General features: G+C 63.3%; 3 protein-coding genes across 4 annotated transcripts in view; 1 reads left to right on the top strand and 2 right to left on the bottom strand.

Moving 5' to 3' along the window:
• The window catches only part of NPLOC4 (NPL4 homolog, ubiquitin recognition factor), a 65,754-nt gene extending 64,296 nt beyond the window's left edge, over positions 1 to 1,458 (bottom strand). For both annotated transcript variants that reach the window (XM_038546327.1, XM_038546328.1), the window contains exon 1: positions 1,383 to 1,458. In XM_038546327.1, the coding sequence (XP_038402255.1) occupies positions 1,383 to 1,397 (15 nt within the window). In that variant the 5' untranslated portion in view covers positions 1,398 to 1,458. The remainder of the gene's footprint in view (positions 1 to 1,382) is intronic.
• Positions 1,459 to 8,533: 7,075 nt separating this feature from the next.
• Positions 8,534 to 10,854, top strand: TSPAN10 (tetraspanin 10). Its single transcript, XM_038546073.1, has 2 exons — positions 8,534 to 9,337; positions 10,358 to 10,854. Exons 1-2 carry the CDS (start codon positions 8,715 to 8,717, stop codon positions 10,713 to 10,715), a joined length of 981 nt encoding a protein of 326 aa, XP_038402001.1. The 5' UTR covers positions 8,534 to 8,714; the 3' UTR covers positions 10,716 to 10,854.
• Positions 10,855 to 11,982: 1,128 nt separating this feature from the next.
• Positions 11,983 to 14,795, bottom strand: PDE6G (phosphodiesterase 6G). Its single transcript, NM_001003235.1, is given in 4 exon segments — positions 11,983 to 12,559; positions 12,908 to 12,948; positions 13,237 to 13,514; positions 14,762 to 14,795. Coding segments are annotated over 3 exon segments (264 nt in total). The 5' UTR covers positions 13,383 to 13,514; positions 14,762 to 14,795; the 3' UTR covers positions 11,983 to 12,482.
• Positions 14,796 to 15,028: the final 233 nt, after the last annotated feature.

The raw sequence follows: 15,028 nt of genomic DNA, 5'->3' as shown, positions 1-15,028 counted from the left end.
ACTGAATCCAGGATTTACCTACCCACAAACATAGTTTGTACTGAGGTGAGTTCTCGCCTGGTGTCTGACACACGGGCTACAGTATAAAAAACACTCCAAGACCTGGCAACACGGACACACAGCCTCCTGGTGACTTGGGTTTCGCTACCTATAAGAAAATGAGCCCAGAATACTTCTTGGCACCATAAAAATCAGTTACCTGCAGACAATCTCTCCTACAGAAGAATTCGAGGACAGCCAATGCTGTCAGTAAGCACCTCGCCTTGTATACTTAGGACCAGAAAAACAGCCTTTTCTAAAACAACTCATTGGTTTGTGGCTACTTGAATCAAAAGTATTACAGCAAAGGGCCTCCCCCCCGGGGGGGGGCGGGGGGGGGGGGGTGCTCAGTGGTTGGGCTCTGCCTTCGGCCCAGGGCGTGACCCCGGGGTCCCTGGATGAGTCCCACGTCGGGTTCCCCGCATGGAGCCTGCTTCTCCCTCTGCCTGGGTCTCTGCCTCTCTCTGCCTTTCATGAATAGACAAATAAAATGTTTTAAAAAAGAAAAAAAAAAGGAAATCTTATTCTAAAAGGAGCTACTTTCTCTGAAGTTTGTCTTGGGCCATTTGTTCCCTCTAGTCCTGTCAATGCTGGGGAACTTGGAGGAGACTCCAGGACCCCTGGAGACTGGGGGAGGGGGGAAGAGGGGAGGGGAGAAGGGAGCGGGAAGGCCTTAAATTCCGAGGGCTCGAGACCCCAGGAGGGAGCCCCGAAGCGGGAGTGACTTGCCACCTGCCGTGCTCCCCCCCAAATCCCAGGAGCTCCTCGACGTCAGCCCAGATTCCGTCCGACGGCCGTGCGGAGGCTTTCCCAGCCACATTCCCTTGTGAAAGGGAACTTGCCACAAGTAAACGCAGGACTGTTCTGGTCCGGCGTTTTGTTTTCTCGTTTTCGCTGAGTTCCTTCACTTCACTTGGGGGGGGCGGGGGCGGGGGGGCACGGCGCTCCCTAACTCCGGGAGAGGAGCGAGGTCAACCCTCGGAACGTGCCCCCTGCGCACACGGAGCTGTCAGTGTCCGAGCGTCCGAGCCGCACAGGGGTCGCGGCCGGTCCCCAGCCCCGGTGCCCCAGCCCCGGTCCCCCAGCCCCGCGCCCGCTCGGCCGTGGACACAGCGCTGCCCGCGGGGACTCGAGCCCCGGCCCGACCCCGACCCGCCCCCGGCCCGCAGGAGCCCGCAGGAGCCCGCAGGAGCCCGGGCGGCGGGAGGGGCCGCGGCCGGGCCGGGAGCGGGGCCGAGGCCGGGGCCGGGGGCGGGGGCGGAGGCGGGAGCGGGCCGCCGCCCCACAGGCCGCGCCGGTAAATCTGCTGCCTCATCCCGGCGCCCCGCTCCCGCCCCACTCACGATGCTCTCGGCCATGGCGGCCGCTCCCGTCTCCGGGCTCGGGCCCCGGGCCGCCGCCGCCGCCTGCCGCCCCGCGGGCCTCGCAGCCCCGGCCCCGGCCTCAGCCCCGGCCTCCCGCCGCCGCCGCCACCGCCGCTCCAGCTTCGCCGCCGCCGCCGCCGCCGCCACCGCGCGACGTCCGGCGCCTCGTCCAACGCGCTCCGCCGGCTGCGCGGCCCCGAACCCGAGTTCCGGCGCTCCAAGGGCCCGCGCATGCGCACACCAGGCGGCCGCGAGCTCGCGGGGGGGGCGGGGAGCAGGCGGGGGAGGGGCAGACGGTGGGGGAGGGGCAGACGGCGGGAGGAGACCGGGCGGGAGGGGGAGGAGAGAGTAGACGGAGTGGGGGGGGGACAGACGCGGGGGGGGGGGGGGGGGCAGGAGACCACGGGGGAGGACAAGGGGGGGCAGACAGGGGAGGGGCACACGGCGGGGGGGAGACCGGGCGGGAGAGGGAGGGGGGACAGACGGGAGAGGGCGAGAGACAGGGGAGGGGACAGATGGGGGGGGAAGGACAGACGGGCGAGGGGCAGACGGGAGGGGGAGCAGCAGGGGGTGCAGACGGGGGAGGGGCAGATGGGGAAGGGAGAGTAGACGGAGTGGGGGGACACACGAGTGGGGGGGACAGACGGGGGAACCGATGGGAGGGGGCGGGAGATGGGGGTGATGAGCAGCGTGGGGGGGCAGATAGGGGAGGGGCAGACAACGGTGGGGGGAGAGGAGAGAGTAGACGAGTCGGGGGGACAGACAGGGGGCGGGAGACCAGGCGGGGGCGGGGAGCAGACGGAATGGGGGAGGGGGGGACAGACGGGGGGGGGGGGGGTGGTAAGGAGAGTAGAGACAGAGTTAGGGGGACAGATGGGGGGAACAGACGGGAGGGGCCGGGACACCAGACAGGGGAGGAGCAGCGAGAGGGAGGGCAGCAGAGGAGCAGATGGGGGGAGAGGAGGCAGAGAAGGGGGGGAAGACAGGGGTGGGCAGGTGGAGGAGGGGAGTAGAGGGAGGGAGGTACAGCTAGGGAGGGGTGGGGGCACAGGGGGTTGGGAGACTAGACTGGTGGGTGGGGATGGGAGGAAGGAGGGAGGAGCAGATAGAGAGGGGTGGGAGGCAGATGGGGGAGGGGAGGAGACGGGGTGGGGACCAGACTGGAGAGGCCAGCAGAGGGATGGGGAGTAGATGGGGAGGTGTGGGGGGATGGAGGAGGCAGTTGGGGTTGGGGAGGGGGGGGCAGACTGAGTAGGAGACCAGTCGGTTGGGGGGGCAGATGGAGAGAGGAGGGAGTACCCCAGGGAATATGACATTGTTTATGAAAATCCAGGCAAGGCAGGAAAACTGAATTTAGCTGCATTTTAGAGGTTGTGTGTGGGCCTTCAGCTCAGGTCATAATCTCGGGGTCCTGGGACTCCCTCCCCAGCACGGAATCTGCTTCTCCCTCTCCCTTGCCCCTGTGCTCTCTCAAGCTCCCCTCTCTATCTCAAATAAATAAAATATTTAAAAAATAAATAAAGAGGGACGCCTGGGAGGCTCAGTGGTTGAGCGGCTGCCTTTGGCTAAGGGTATGATCCTGGTCCCGGGATCCAGTCCCACATCGGGCTCCCCGCATGGAGCCTGCTTCTCCCTCTGCCTGGGTCTCTGCCTCTCTCTCTGTCTCTCATAAATGGATAAAGTCTTTTAATAAATAAATAAATAAATAAATAAATAAATAAATAAATAAATAAATAAATAAAAATAATAAATAAATAAATACTGCATTTCAGGGCAATGTTCCCTGGCCACAGAGACGTAATGTCCTACAAAACACTGTCGTGGCTCACGGGCCACCAGCCCACCTGCAGGCCTCCTGCTTGGGTCCGGCTAGTTGTCATCCCTGCTCCTGCTCCAGGCCCTGCGAGGTTCTGTGACCTTGTCCATGACTGTGGGGGAAAGCCACCGAAATGTCCAAGGGGCCAAAGTCTATGTGGTTTTTTTTTTTTAAGATTTTATTTATTTATTCATGAGAGACAGAGGCAGAGACACAGGCAGAGGGAGAAGCAGGCTCCACACAGGGAGCCCGACGTGGGACTTGATCCCGGGTCTCCAGGATCAGGCCCTGGGCTGAAGGCGGCGCTAACCCGCCGAGCCCCCACCCCCTCCCTGCCCAGTCTATGTGTTTTAACCCCAGGGCTCCCCTCCAGCTCGCCTTTGTGTATCTCGTGTGCCGCAAAAGTTAGGACCTTATCACCCTCATTTCCTCTCCATCCTCCTACCGTTTGACAATATCAGTGTTCACAACATGACATGTTCTGTGACCTCAGTTTTAGGGAAGAGGTCATGTGCCTCCTCAGCCCATCCTCCAATATTTGCTAGTCTATTTAGGTGTGGGGGCGAATGCTGGGGATGGAACAGGAACGGGGGAGCCCCTGCCCCAGTGGAATCTATGTGTAAACACATGAAACGTGTAAGTGTGCAACGTCTGGTCGCCGGCAACCGCTGCAGCAGAGGGGACAGAGGGTGACAGAGGCTATTTTAATTTTAAATAAGACGGTCAAGAAAGATCTCTCTGAGGACGTGAAGTGTGAGCAAGTCCCAGAAGAGTGACACAGGACGAGAGGGAAGCATCTGCAAAGTCCTGGGGCCCGGGAAGCACTGGGTTCTCCAAGAACAGCAAGGCGTGCAGAGGGCAGCGGGGGACTGGGCCCAAGAACCGGGTGGGTCGTGGAAAGGCATCTGGGCGCTAGTCTCAGTGTGTCATATTTGAAGGCCTTTGGAGGGGTGACGCAAAGGAGGCTCTCCGTTGTGTTTCAGACAGATTCTCTGGAGGCTGGAGGGACAGGAGACCAGGGAGAGGCAGGAAGAGAGGCCGGGTGGGGGGGGTTGCTGAGGAGGCAGCGAGACCCAGCCGCACGCAGGGTTCCCTGCAAGACCGGGACACCGGCCTCCGACTGGACGACACACATCCTTCCACTGTCGCTTTCCCCCTCTTCCTTTACAGAGCGGCCTCTGGTCTCGCTGCTTCTCTTCTACCCAAACATGTCCATCATGGGATCCCTGGGTGGCGCAGCGGTTTAGTCCCTGCCTTTGACCCAGGGCGCGATCCTGGAGACCCGGGATTGAATCCCACATCGGGCTCCCTGCATGGAGCCTGCTTCTCCCTCTGCCTATGTCTCTGCCTCTCTCTCTCTCTCTCTCTCTCTCTGTGTGACTATCATAAATAAATGAAAATTAAAAAAAAAAAAACACTTTAAAAAACAAACAAACAAACAAACAAACAAACATGTCCATCCTACAGAGGGCAAGACCCCGTCTTCTACGTGAGGTCTCCTGGCGCCCCCAGGAGTGAGCTTGCGCGGTGACAGGTCCCCCGCTCACCTCTTCAGCCCTTCGTGGTACCGGGAGGCTCTGCCGCTGACTCTGCTGACGTTGCATCAGCGGCCGAGCTGCTAGGACGGCCACTGCACAATCCCACAGGCTCCAGAGTGGAGATTTATTTCTCTTCTCTGGGTTCTGGAGACTGGAAATTGCGAGCACGGTGACAGGGAGCTGGGACTCTCAGGGGGCGCTCCCCTGGGCCACAGGCCGCTGCGCCCGAGCATCTCAAGTGTCCCTGGCATCTGCCAGTGCGGCCCAGTTTCCTCTGGCCTCGTTTGAAGTTGGTGACCTCTTGAAGGGCTGCTCTCCAAGTCACCTTCTGAGGTTCTGGGGTTTGGGGCCTCAACATGTGGGTGCAAGGGAATCAGTCCAGCCCCTCGGCGGGGTGGGGGCTGTAGTTTGATTCGGTGTCGCCCAGTGTCAGGACAGGAGCGAGCAGAGCTGGAGAGGTGACTGGCGTCACCCGAGACCCTGGCGGTGGAGCTGGGGGCAGGCACCCAGGGGTCCGGGTGGGCCGCTTCCGTGGACAGGCGAGCGGAGGCTGCCAGAAACCTTTCCCATCTCTCCCTTTCCTCTTTTATTTAATTAACATCAACCCCACGCAGCATGCGGCCAGCCATCTTTGAACAATTCAGTGGCATTTGGTGCTGTCACGATGTCGGTGTCGTGCAAGCACCTCCTGTATCTACTTCCCAAACATTCGTTCCCCTCACCCCCCGAGGGACACCCCACCCCCATTCAGCACCGCCCCCAGGGCCCGGCACCCACCCATCCTCGTCCGTCTACAGATTTACTTACTCTGAGCATCTCACGTCAGCAGAATGATAGGGACGTGGACTTGACGGCTGGCTTCTTTCACTGCCTGACGGTTTCCCATCCACGGCGGCGTGGCAGCTGTCAGAGCGCCTTTCGATGGCTGGAATCATTCCACTGGGTGGATAGAGCACATTTTGACTTTCCATCCTTTGTGGATTGACGTCAGGTGCTTGCCACCTTTTGGCAATTGTGGATAACGCTGCCGTGAACATGTGCATCTATGTACTTGAGTCCCCGTTTTCATGTCTTTGGGGCGCAGCCAACTCTTCACCCTCCTTTGCTGGCTTCCCAGCTCTGACCACCATAAAAAATCACATATATTCACGTCTTTGTTGGCTCCCTTGATGACTTCCTCTTCACCCGAGGTAAGCTCCTGCTGACTAGGGTCTTTGGCCGTGGCTCAGCACGCTCCCTGACATAGATCAGTGATCCACTGTCCGTCATCTATTGTATAATCGTACGTCTATTGTAAATCCGTTGTCACCATAAGTCTGTGAAGTGAGCTCCTCCAAAACTTAGTGACTTAACACAATGACCAGTTACTACCCACCCACCCCGGTCCTGCGGGTCAGGAATTGAGGCTGGGCCCCGTTGGGTGGTTGTCACGTGGGAAGCTGGGGCAGGGGGCAGGGGCATGAAGCAAGAACGCAAATCACAAATCATCACAAAATATGGTAAGTCGTGTCCCAAAAGCCCCGGGGAAGACGGGAGGCCCCTGCCTGCTGGGCAGGATGTGATCTAGAACTGGACACAGGGAGGAGATTTCGGGGGACGAACAAGGTCGAGGGCGTGAGAGCCAGCAAGCAGCCCGTGAGGCTGGATTGTAAGGTGGAGGGTCAAGTGGGGAAGTGCCTGGGGCTCGAATGTCAAACAGAAGAAGCACCAGGGGGAGAAGATGGCGAAGGCAGACTGGGCACGTGGCATCGCGCGGGAGGTTCCCCCTTTCTCCTGCCATGAAAACGTGTGGAGGGTCCCTCTGCGACCTCCAAATAGCCCCGCAAGCCAATGACTGCCATTCGTGTCAACCTCCCACCTCCCAAAGCAACGAGGGAGGCATGGAGAGGTGTGTGCCCCTGTGTTCGAGCCCTGGCGTGGGTGGGGATCTGCTCGGAACCTTCCCTCCCACCGCCGTCCAAGCCAAGGAGAGAGGACAGGACAGGGTCACAGAGCCTTGAGCAGCCCTGTGTGCGGGGCAGCTGCGTGGCCCGGAGCCTTCAAGCGCTAGGACACGTGACGATGGTTGTGACCAAGTCCTGCCCCTGAGAAGAGAAGCTTGGAAGGAGGGAGGAGCCCGCGTACCTCAAAACCAGGAAGGATGTGATCTGGCCAGTGGACCCTGTCTCATTCTTACAGGGAATAAGCTGGGGGTAACTGGCGTTTAACTGTTGGCGGGTCTCCCAGGATTATTTCTGTGATCTGGCTCTCAGGGGTGAGCTGATGGAGCGGACGCTGGACCTGCCAGGCTGAGGCCCACACTGGGGCCCTGCAGTGGCGGCCACCAGGTGACGGAGGACCCCACCCCCGTCATGCCTGCACAGGGCTTCAGGGAATCCACAGCAAGGCTGCAATCTGCGCTTAAGAAGAAGGATGGGCTGCGTCTCAACAAGCAGAAGCTGTCCTAAGCCCTAAAACGTGATGCCTCACATGATCGGGTCGTGACTGTGGCGCCCTGCTTCAGCTCATAGCCCGGCGGCCCTGGGACGCACAGCTCAACAGGGCGGCGGGGGGAACGGGCAACGTGCAGCTGGAGACACCAGGGGCGGGGACAGCACACCTGTCCTGGTGGAGGATGGAGGGCGGGGAAAGGAGCCCCCTGCTGTCCCAGGTAAGCCAGTGCCCTGGGGGCCTCCACCCCCCATTGGGAATGTCTCCGCCTCAGAGGACCCTGGCCCCGGGTCCCACCCTGAGCCTGGCCGAGGGCTGGGGCTAGCCGGTAGGTGGACACCCAGAGGAGCTGACATCAGGATGGGGGTTTTACTGGCCAGGTGCCTTATCCTCACCCAGCACCTTGCTGCAGCTCTGAACCGTTTCCTACCCTGGCCCCTGGGCTCCCGGGGGGGGGGGGGGGGGGGGGGAGAAGTGCGGAGGGCAGCACATGGCCAGTGGGCGGTGCCCCTTGGGGCCTTCGGGGCCTCCACCTGTCCTGCCCAGCCCCCGCTGCTGCTTGTGGACTGGAGGGCTCTGCTCGGTGCTGAAGGCCCCCCTGCCCTCCCCACCTCCCCCGCCCAGGCTGGGCTGGCACCAGCGGCCTGGCCTTGTGCTCCTCCTGCCCGTTGGGGTCTGGGCGGGGGGGAATCCTCCTGTGCTCCAGGTGCCCAGTGAAGAGGATTCCAGGCGGAGGGGGCCGGGGGTGCAGGAGGCTCGCTGCTGGTCAGCTGGCTTGGCGTGGAAGCCCTGCCCGAGGTGGGGCCACAGCAGCCTAGATCTCCCAGATTTCTGGGGCAGCCATGCCTCTCCTCCCTGCAGGGGGACAACGGAAGTCTCCGAGGGCTGGGAGGGGGTGGGGGGGATTTGAAATTGAGATTGACCATGAAGGGCCCAAGCGGGCAGACTTTCTCGCGGCTTCCGCAGACCCCCGCCGTGGGCTGCTCCTCCGCAGGCGGCCCTCCTCTACTCCCCACACTTGGTACAACCAGCGCAGCCGGGCGCGGCCGGGGGTCCTGCTCAGGGCCAGCCCGGGCCCCTTCCAGCTGCCCTGCGAGCCCGGCGGGTGCAGCCGTACGTGCAGCTCGGCGCTCAGAGCGTGGCGCCGACGGAGGGGTCCTGGCCGCTGGCTGGCCTGACGGGGGATGTACACGGCGCCGTCCCCGGGGCCAGCCCTTCGTGGTGGGGTGGGGGAGTCCCCCTGGACTGGCGGGGTGGGGAAGCCCCCCTGGACTGATGCTCTGGCTGCCACGTGCCTGGGGCCCACGGCCTCCGCGCTCAGAGGGCAGAAGGGACGGGCGTGTGCTCGCGGACACCTGCTGCCCAGGATCGCCTTGCTTGGCGTCCACCGTGAACGGGCCTTCTGGCGCCTGGCTGCATGGGACACGCCCGCTGGAGCCTCCCCGGCCGCCCCGGGCCTCTGAGCCTCTTCCCTGTTGCCAGGCCCCGACACCTGGCCACCAGCAGGTCACCTGCCTGTCAAGTATCATGTTGCGCCTGAGGTCTCCCTGTCTGTTCCTCGTTCCTCCACAGGGCGCTGGGTGCTGGGCCCTCCCCGGGAGCAGCCCACTCACCTCACACCACCCGGGGCCGGCACCCCGAGAGGACCAGATCTGGCGGGCTGGGGGCGATCCGGCCTCCCCTCTCCCCTTGGGAAGCAGCTGCCTGAAGTACCTGACCTTCCTGTTCAACTTTGTCTTCTCTCTGCTTGGTCTGCTGGCCCTGGCCATCGGGCTCTGGGGCTTGGCAGTCAAGGGGCCCCTGGGGAGTGGTGGGGTGGCCCTGCCCAGAGACCCCATGCTGGGGCTGGCGCTGGGGGGGCTGGCGGTCGGCGCAGTGAGCCTGGCAGGCTGCCTGGGTGCCCTCTGTGAGAACGCCTGCCTGCTGCACTGCTTCTCTGGGGGTCTCCTCGCCTTCCTGCTGCTGGAAGCTGTGCTGGGTGCCCTGCTGGTGGCCCTGTGGGGCCCACTGCAGGACGGCCTGGAGTACACCCTGCGTGCGGCCGTCGCCCACTATCAGGATGACCCCGACCTGCACTTCCTCATCGACCAGGTGCAGCGTGGGCTGCAGTGCTGTGGGGTGTCTTCCTACCAGGACTGGACGAGGAACCTGTGAGTCCCAGAGGCCACGGGGCAGGCGCGGCAGGTGCAGGGGGCAGTCCCTGGTGGTCAGCAGGCCACACCCGCGTACACCCACATGGATACAGTCGCTGGCACACGAGTGTGCGCACACACGCACATACACACACTCAGGCCCAGGCCAAACCCCGCCTCGGGTTTTCACCAGGACCAGGTGGACAGGGATCTTAGTGGGAGACTGAGCCCGCAGACTAGGAAGTGAGGAGTGCTTTCAGTGAGGTCGTCATGCAAAACGTCTGAATGTCAAGTGAACTTAGGCTCTTGGGGACATCGCTGTGGACTCCACAGGTCTCCCTCTACGGCGTGTGTCTGTGCATGTGGGTGTGTGTCTGTTGTGTGCATGCGTGTATCTGTGCATGTGTGTGCATCTTGCGTGTGCATGTGTCTCTTGTGCACATGTCTGTGTGTCTATGCATGTGTCTGTGTGTGTGCATGTGTGTGTGTCTAGGTCTGTGTCTGCATACGTGTCTGTGTGTGTGTGTGTCTGTACATGTGTCTGTGTCGTGTCTCCGTCTGTGTGTCTGTAAGCATTGTCTATTTAGGAACATGGCACGGTATGTTTTTACATTCTGCTTGAGGACAACTGACATGAGTAGTGGAGTCATATAGACACCTGAGAACCAGCCACCAGTACCCAACTAAAAAGTGCCAGGCATTCTAGAAGCATCCACGTGGCCTTCTCGTTGGTGGGCCGTGTGTGACTGGACTGTGGCAGCCCCCGTGGTGTCAGGAAGGGTCCTTGCTTGGCGGGGCCCACTCTTCCGGGAGACGAGAGCTTGTGTGTGAGGTTGGGCGGGGGCGAGCCTGCGTGTGCAGAGGCCGCCGCCTGCAGGACAAACCGTAGGAAGCGGGGCATCGAGTGCACAAGCCCGCGTGCGCGCATGTGAGTGTGCGGCCGCGGCGGTTTGAAGGGCAGGTAAGGGGCACCCGCCTTGGCACCGGGCCCCGCACCGTGGGCCCCGCCCGCAGTCTGAGGCCCCTGTGCCCTCACAGGCACTTTAACTGCAGCTCCCCGGGAGCCCAGGCCTGCAGCCTTCCCGCCTCCTGCTGCATCCGCCCCAGGGAAGATGCGGCGGCCGTCAGCGACCCGTGTGGCCTCGGAGCTCTGGGCCTGGATGAGGAGGCCGCTCAGAGGGTGGTGCATCTGCAGGGCTGTGGCCCCCTGCTGCGAGGGTGGCTCCGCAGGAGCCTCCGGGCCACTGGCGTCTATGCGATCGCAGTCGTCGCAGTCCAGGGGGCCGAGCTCCTGTTGGCCGCCGGGCTGCTGAGGGCCCTGGCGGTTCGCAAGGGGCTGCTGCAGAGCTCCAGAACCGCGGGGACGGGGGCACCCAGGGAGAGGCCCCCTGCCTAAGTGGCCCGGCTGGCCCAGGGCTCACAGCCCAGCAGGACACCCAGGAAAGGCATCGAGTCACCATGCATGGCCCAGACCCCTGGTCTCCTCCACCTGCTGTGCCTCCCGCCCCATGTCCACCTCCTTCCCGGTTCCCTCAACCCTGCTAGGGCGAGCCCCCTGCCACCACTTGATGTCACACTCTTTTGGAGACTTTTGTCCTCAGCCCCTGAGCCAGGCATGGCCCCCCGCCCCACCCCACCCCGCCCACACCGCCCGAGGCCTGTGTAAGCAGAGTCTGCCCCCCCCCCCCCCCCCCCGGCTGCTTGGATGAGGGGCCTGGCCAGTGGGGAGGGCTCGCGCCTGCCAAGACTGGATGGAACTCCATCAGGCCTCCACCTCTCTGCCCTGACCGTCACCTCCGACCCCCGCCCGAGGCTCTAAGCCCCCCAGATGCCTGCCGCTGAGGCCCAGCCCTGTGGCCCCACTCCCCTACCACCGGCCGGCCCTTTCCCGTCCACTGTGGTGGCCGGAAGCAAGACCCAGGCGGGAATAAACTTTCGTGAGATGCATGGCTCATACGGTAAATGGCACCAGTCTCAAGCGGGCAGCGTGGGGACTCTTCCCGACGTGAACACGGGGACCCGAGGCAGGGTCAGGGGCCCACGGCAGCGGGCTGCTCTCCCTCCTCCCTGTGGCCACCCAAGCTGGCCTTCAGCGCCTTCAGTTACCGTGAGTTTTTCTGGCTTTCACATAAATGGGATCACAGAGAGCCCTTGCCAAGAATCACCATCTGGTCCCTGTGGGATGAAGACACCCCACAAATGCCCCTGGTCTATGTGGACACACACTTGGGTGGCTTCCAGGTGGCAACTGCTGCTGGGGACAGTTTTACTAGGCCTGTGCGTGCAGGTGTGCCCGATTCCCCAGGGTGCGGCGTCCGGGTGGGGGGGGACTGCGGGGTCACTGGTGGGCACCTGTCCAGCCGCAGTGGACATCCAAGGACGGGCTGGCTGGGCCACTCGGCTGACTGCCCACTCTCCCTGCACCTGTCCCCTCACCTGGGCGGCAGGGCTGCGCTCTCCTCCTCCCAGCCTCACCAGTGCTGCCCAGCCCCCGACTCCCGGCCCCTGACCCCCACCACCCCCCGACCCCCACCGGCCAGGCTCTGCATCTAATGGGTCTCCCTCCTTCATGGCCTGGCCAGGGCCCCGCTGCCCCCAGCACCTTCATCCATACAGACCTGCACCCTCCAGCCCTGCCCCCCTACACACTCCAGACAAGTGAGTGGGGGCCACACTAACTTTACTCTGAAACAGGGACAGCAAGCATGGGCAATGCTGGACAGGATGCTTCCTGCTGCTGTGTTGGCTTCAGAGGGCTGCTGCTCTGAGGCCGCCGGGGACCCCCCCCCTTGCCCACTCAGCTCAAGGGCGCCAGCTGGGAAGACTAGTGAGGGGGGCTCGTCCTCGTCACTAGACCAAAGGAGGGGAGCGGGGTGTGATGCACATTCCTGGGACACCTGCCTGGCCTTCCTGCCCTAAGAGAAGGTCTGTGGGCCGGTGTTTGTGGAAGTGAAGCAGGGCCCGAGGGGTCCTGCAGGGAGCTGGTGGGCTTCTGGTAATGGGCGTCTGGGGGCTGAGGCTGCCACCCTGCGAGGGTCTCCAGACACACACTGGGCCATCTGGACACCGCGGGGGGGGGCCGGCCTCCTCGCAGGCACCCGGAGCAGGGAGCGGAGTGGGCGGCAGGGACCCTGGCCCCAAGCCTCTGGGTCAGGCTCTGGCGCTAGATGATGCCGTACTGGGCCAGCTCGTGCAGCTCCAGGTGGTTGAAGGCCTCCCAAGGGCAGATGACCGTGATGTCTGCAGGAGAAGGGACAGGGCATCAGGGGGGTCGTGGCCCTGTTGTCCACGCCCAGAGGTCCTCTTCCCAGGGTGTCGAGGGAAGCGTACGGGTACAGCACGCCAGGGAGGTGAGAGGACAGCGAGGGCCCCTCGGTGCTCTCCGGCACCTCCAAGTACCCGGCGAACCCACTGAAAGGAGCAGCCCCTCGGTGAGGCTAAAGCTCGGGGTTGGGGCAGAGGACAGACAGGCTTGGGGCGATGCCCTAGGTAAGCTCCGGCTGGAGACAGCACAGGGAGCACAGGGCCCCAGGCCCACGGCCCGCGGGAGAGTTGGGGGATCTGGGAAGACCCTAGATGCCGTCATACCTGTCCCCAGGCCTTCCATTCCAGGGATGTCGTCCCCAAACCTGCAGGACAGAGTGGTCAGGGCCAGTGGCCAGGAGGAGGGGAGTGGGGGTGCATGCGGGGACACAGGCTGGTGCGGGGGCTGTGGCCCAGTCACTAAGGGGCAGTGAGTGTGGTCCTCAGGGGGACAGTGCCAGGGGGCCCCGAGCCCTCCCACCTCCATGCTGAGGAATGAGGGGCACCACCCCAGCCTAGTAGGATGGTGGGACCGACCTCAGCCAGGAAAGGGTGGCCGCCCCCCCCAATTCCTGGGTAGCCTGCGGCTGGGCCCCTCCGCCAGCTCTGCTTACCCTTGGACGCCTTTCTTGGGGGGCTTGCTCTTGAACTGCCTGGTTTGCCGCTGCTTAAATTTGGGGGGCCCTTTTCTGGGAGTGACGGGCCCCCCAATCACCCTGGTGGCCGACCGGATCTCGGCCTTCGGTGGCTCCAGGTTCATGGCCAGGTTGGCAGAGAACCCACGGCGACGTCTGGCTTCTAGACTCCCTCACGCTGTGGGCTGGGGGCACACCAGTCAGCCCCCCTGCGGCTGCCCCCCTTGCAGGTCTCAACCAGCTGAACAGAGGAAGTCCTGGAACAGGAGACCCAGGGGGCCCTGAGCATGACCCCAGCAGGAGCAGCCAGCCAACTCCACGTGGGGCTCCACCTGGGGTCAGGCAGGGGGAATGAGGCCCCCAGCTGCACCCCCTCGGGAGTCTCCCCTTCTGCGTTCCCACCCACCGCAATCCCTGGGGGCAGGGACACCCAGTGTCATTCCTGGTGGCCGGGCACCAAGCAGTGCCAGTAACAGTCAAGGGAGAATTGGAGGGCAGGGTGCTGGGCAGGGAGGGGCCTGTCTGGGAACCAGTCCCGAGCTGAGCTGAGCAACCGTCTCCCCACCCCCACCCCGCAGTCTCTTCCCTCTCCTGGCAAATCCGCTGGCCACTCACTGGCTCAGACACTGCCTTGGGCAGCAGTGTGTCAGCTGCGGGTGTCCCTGAACCCGCTGCACAGGGTGACCTCCCCTCTGCCTCTCCCTGGACACCCTAAGCCCCACTGACCCTGCTCAAGGGCAACTCGGCTTCCCCTAAGCCTATTAGCACCAGAGGGTGACTCTAATCTCTCAGGGCCGCTGTGAGCCTAGAAAGTTCCGGGGGTAGCTCATGACACAGACAGGAGCCCCTCACGCCAGATGCCCAGGCACCACCCCCCTTGGGCCCCCTCTGCAGTGCCTGAGCGCAGCCTCGGGCCACCACCAGCTGCTGGCTACAGCATCAGGGCTGAGACCAACGGGTGGGCGAGGACAGGTGGTCCCACCAGGGGAAGGCTGCACCCCACATGACCCTTCCTCCCTGGGATGTGTCCTCTGGGCCAGAACCTGCACCAGCCCAGGAGGTGCACGGGGTCCACAGCGGCCAGCAGCAGGCCTGGTGGTCCCGGCTGCTCTGGCCCCTGACGCCCACGTCCCCAGCCCAGGTGGTGTAGGCCCAGCCGGACCCCTCCACCTGCCCCAGGCCGTGGGCCCGGTGTGCACACCCCAACCCATACAGGATGGCTACTCTCAGATGCCGGCCTCGTGCAAACCACCATCCAAGCTCTCCCAGCTGCCCCAGCCCCAGTCCAGTCTGCGGCCGATGCCCACTCGGGTTAGCTGAGAGGGTGGCCCTGGGGACTGCCTGCAACCATCACCTGATACAGGGGAGCCGAAGGTGACTGGCTGGGAGCCTCTCTGGATAGGACAGACCTCAGTGTGGCAGCGAAACGCCCGCCAACTCCCCGCCCTCTGAGCCTCGGGTAAGTGGCAGCCAAGACAGGCCACTGGGGAAGGTCACTACTCACCAAGCCCTGGGCAGGTCTCAGGGTCACGGGTGTGAGTGGCCAGGTATCCCCCAGCAGGGTGCCGGCTGGCCATTTATCCACCTTCTGGGTAAGCTGATTAGGATTGTCCCCTGACCCTATACTAATGAGATTGTCCGGGGCCACTCAGGAGGGTGAGGGCATCACCACGGAGGATTTAGGAGACAAGGGAAGGGGCCCGGGTGCAGTCAAGGGCTCGAAGGAACGATGAGGTGGGACGGGGTCAGGACAGGGATGGGCTGTGCCATC

Source organism: Canis lupus, chromosome 9, assembly GCF_011100685.1.
Source record: "Canis lupus familiaris isolate Mischka breed German Shepherd chromosome 9, alternate assembly UU_Cfam_GSD_1.0, whole genome shotgun sequence".
NCBI classification, from domain to species: domain Eukaryota; kingdom Metazoa; phylum Chordata; class Mammalia; order Carnivora; family Canidae; genus Canis; species Canis lupus.
Note: the sequence above shows the minus strand (reverse complement) of the source record. Positions and strands in the feature narration are given on the sequence as shown.

What these genes read in the sequence shown, in the direction of transcription:
- TSPAN10 (XM_038546073.1), top strand. Translation starts at nt 8,715, where the DNA reads ATGTTGCGCCTGAGGTCTCCCTGTCTGTTCCTCGTTCCTCCACAGGGC. An exon ending in CAGGACTGGACGAGGAACCT is followed by an intron (nt 9,338 to 10,357) that starts GTGAGTCCCAGA and finishes GTGCCCTCACAG; the next exon opens with GCACTTTAACTGCAGCTCCC.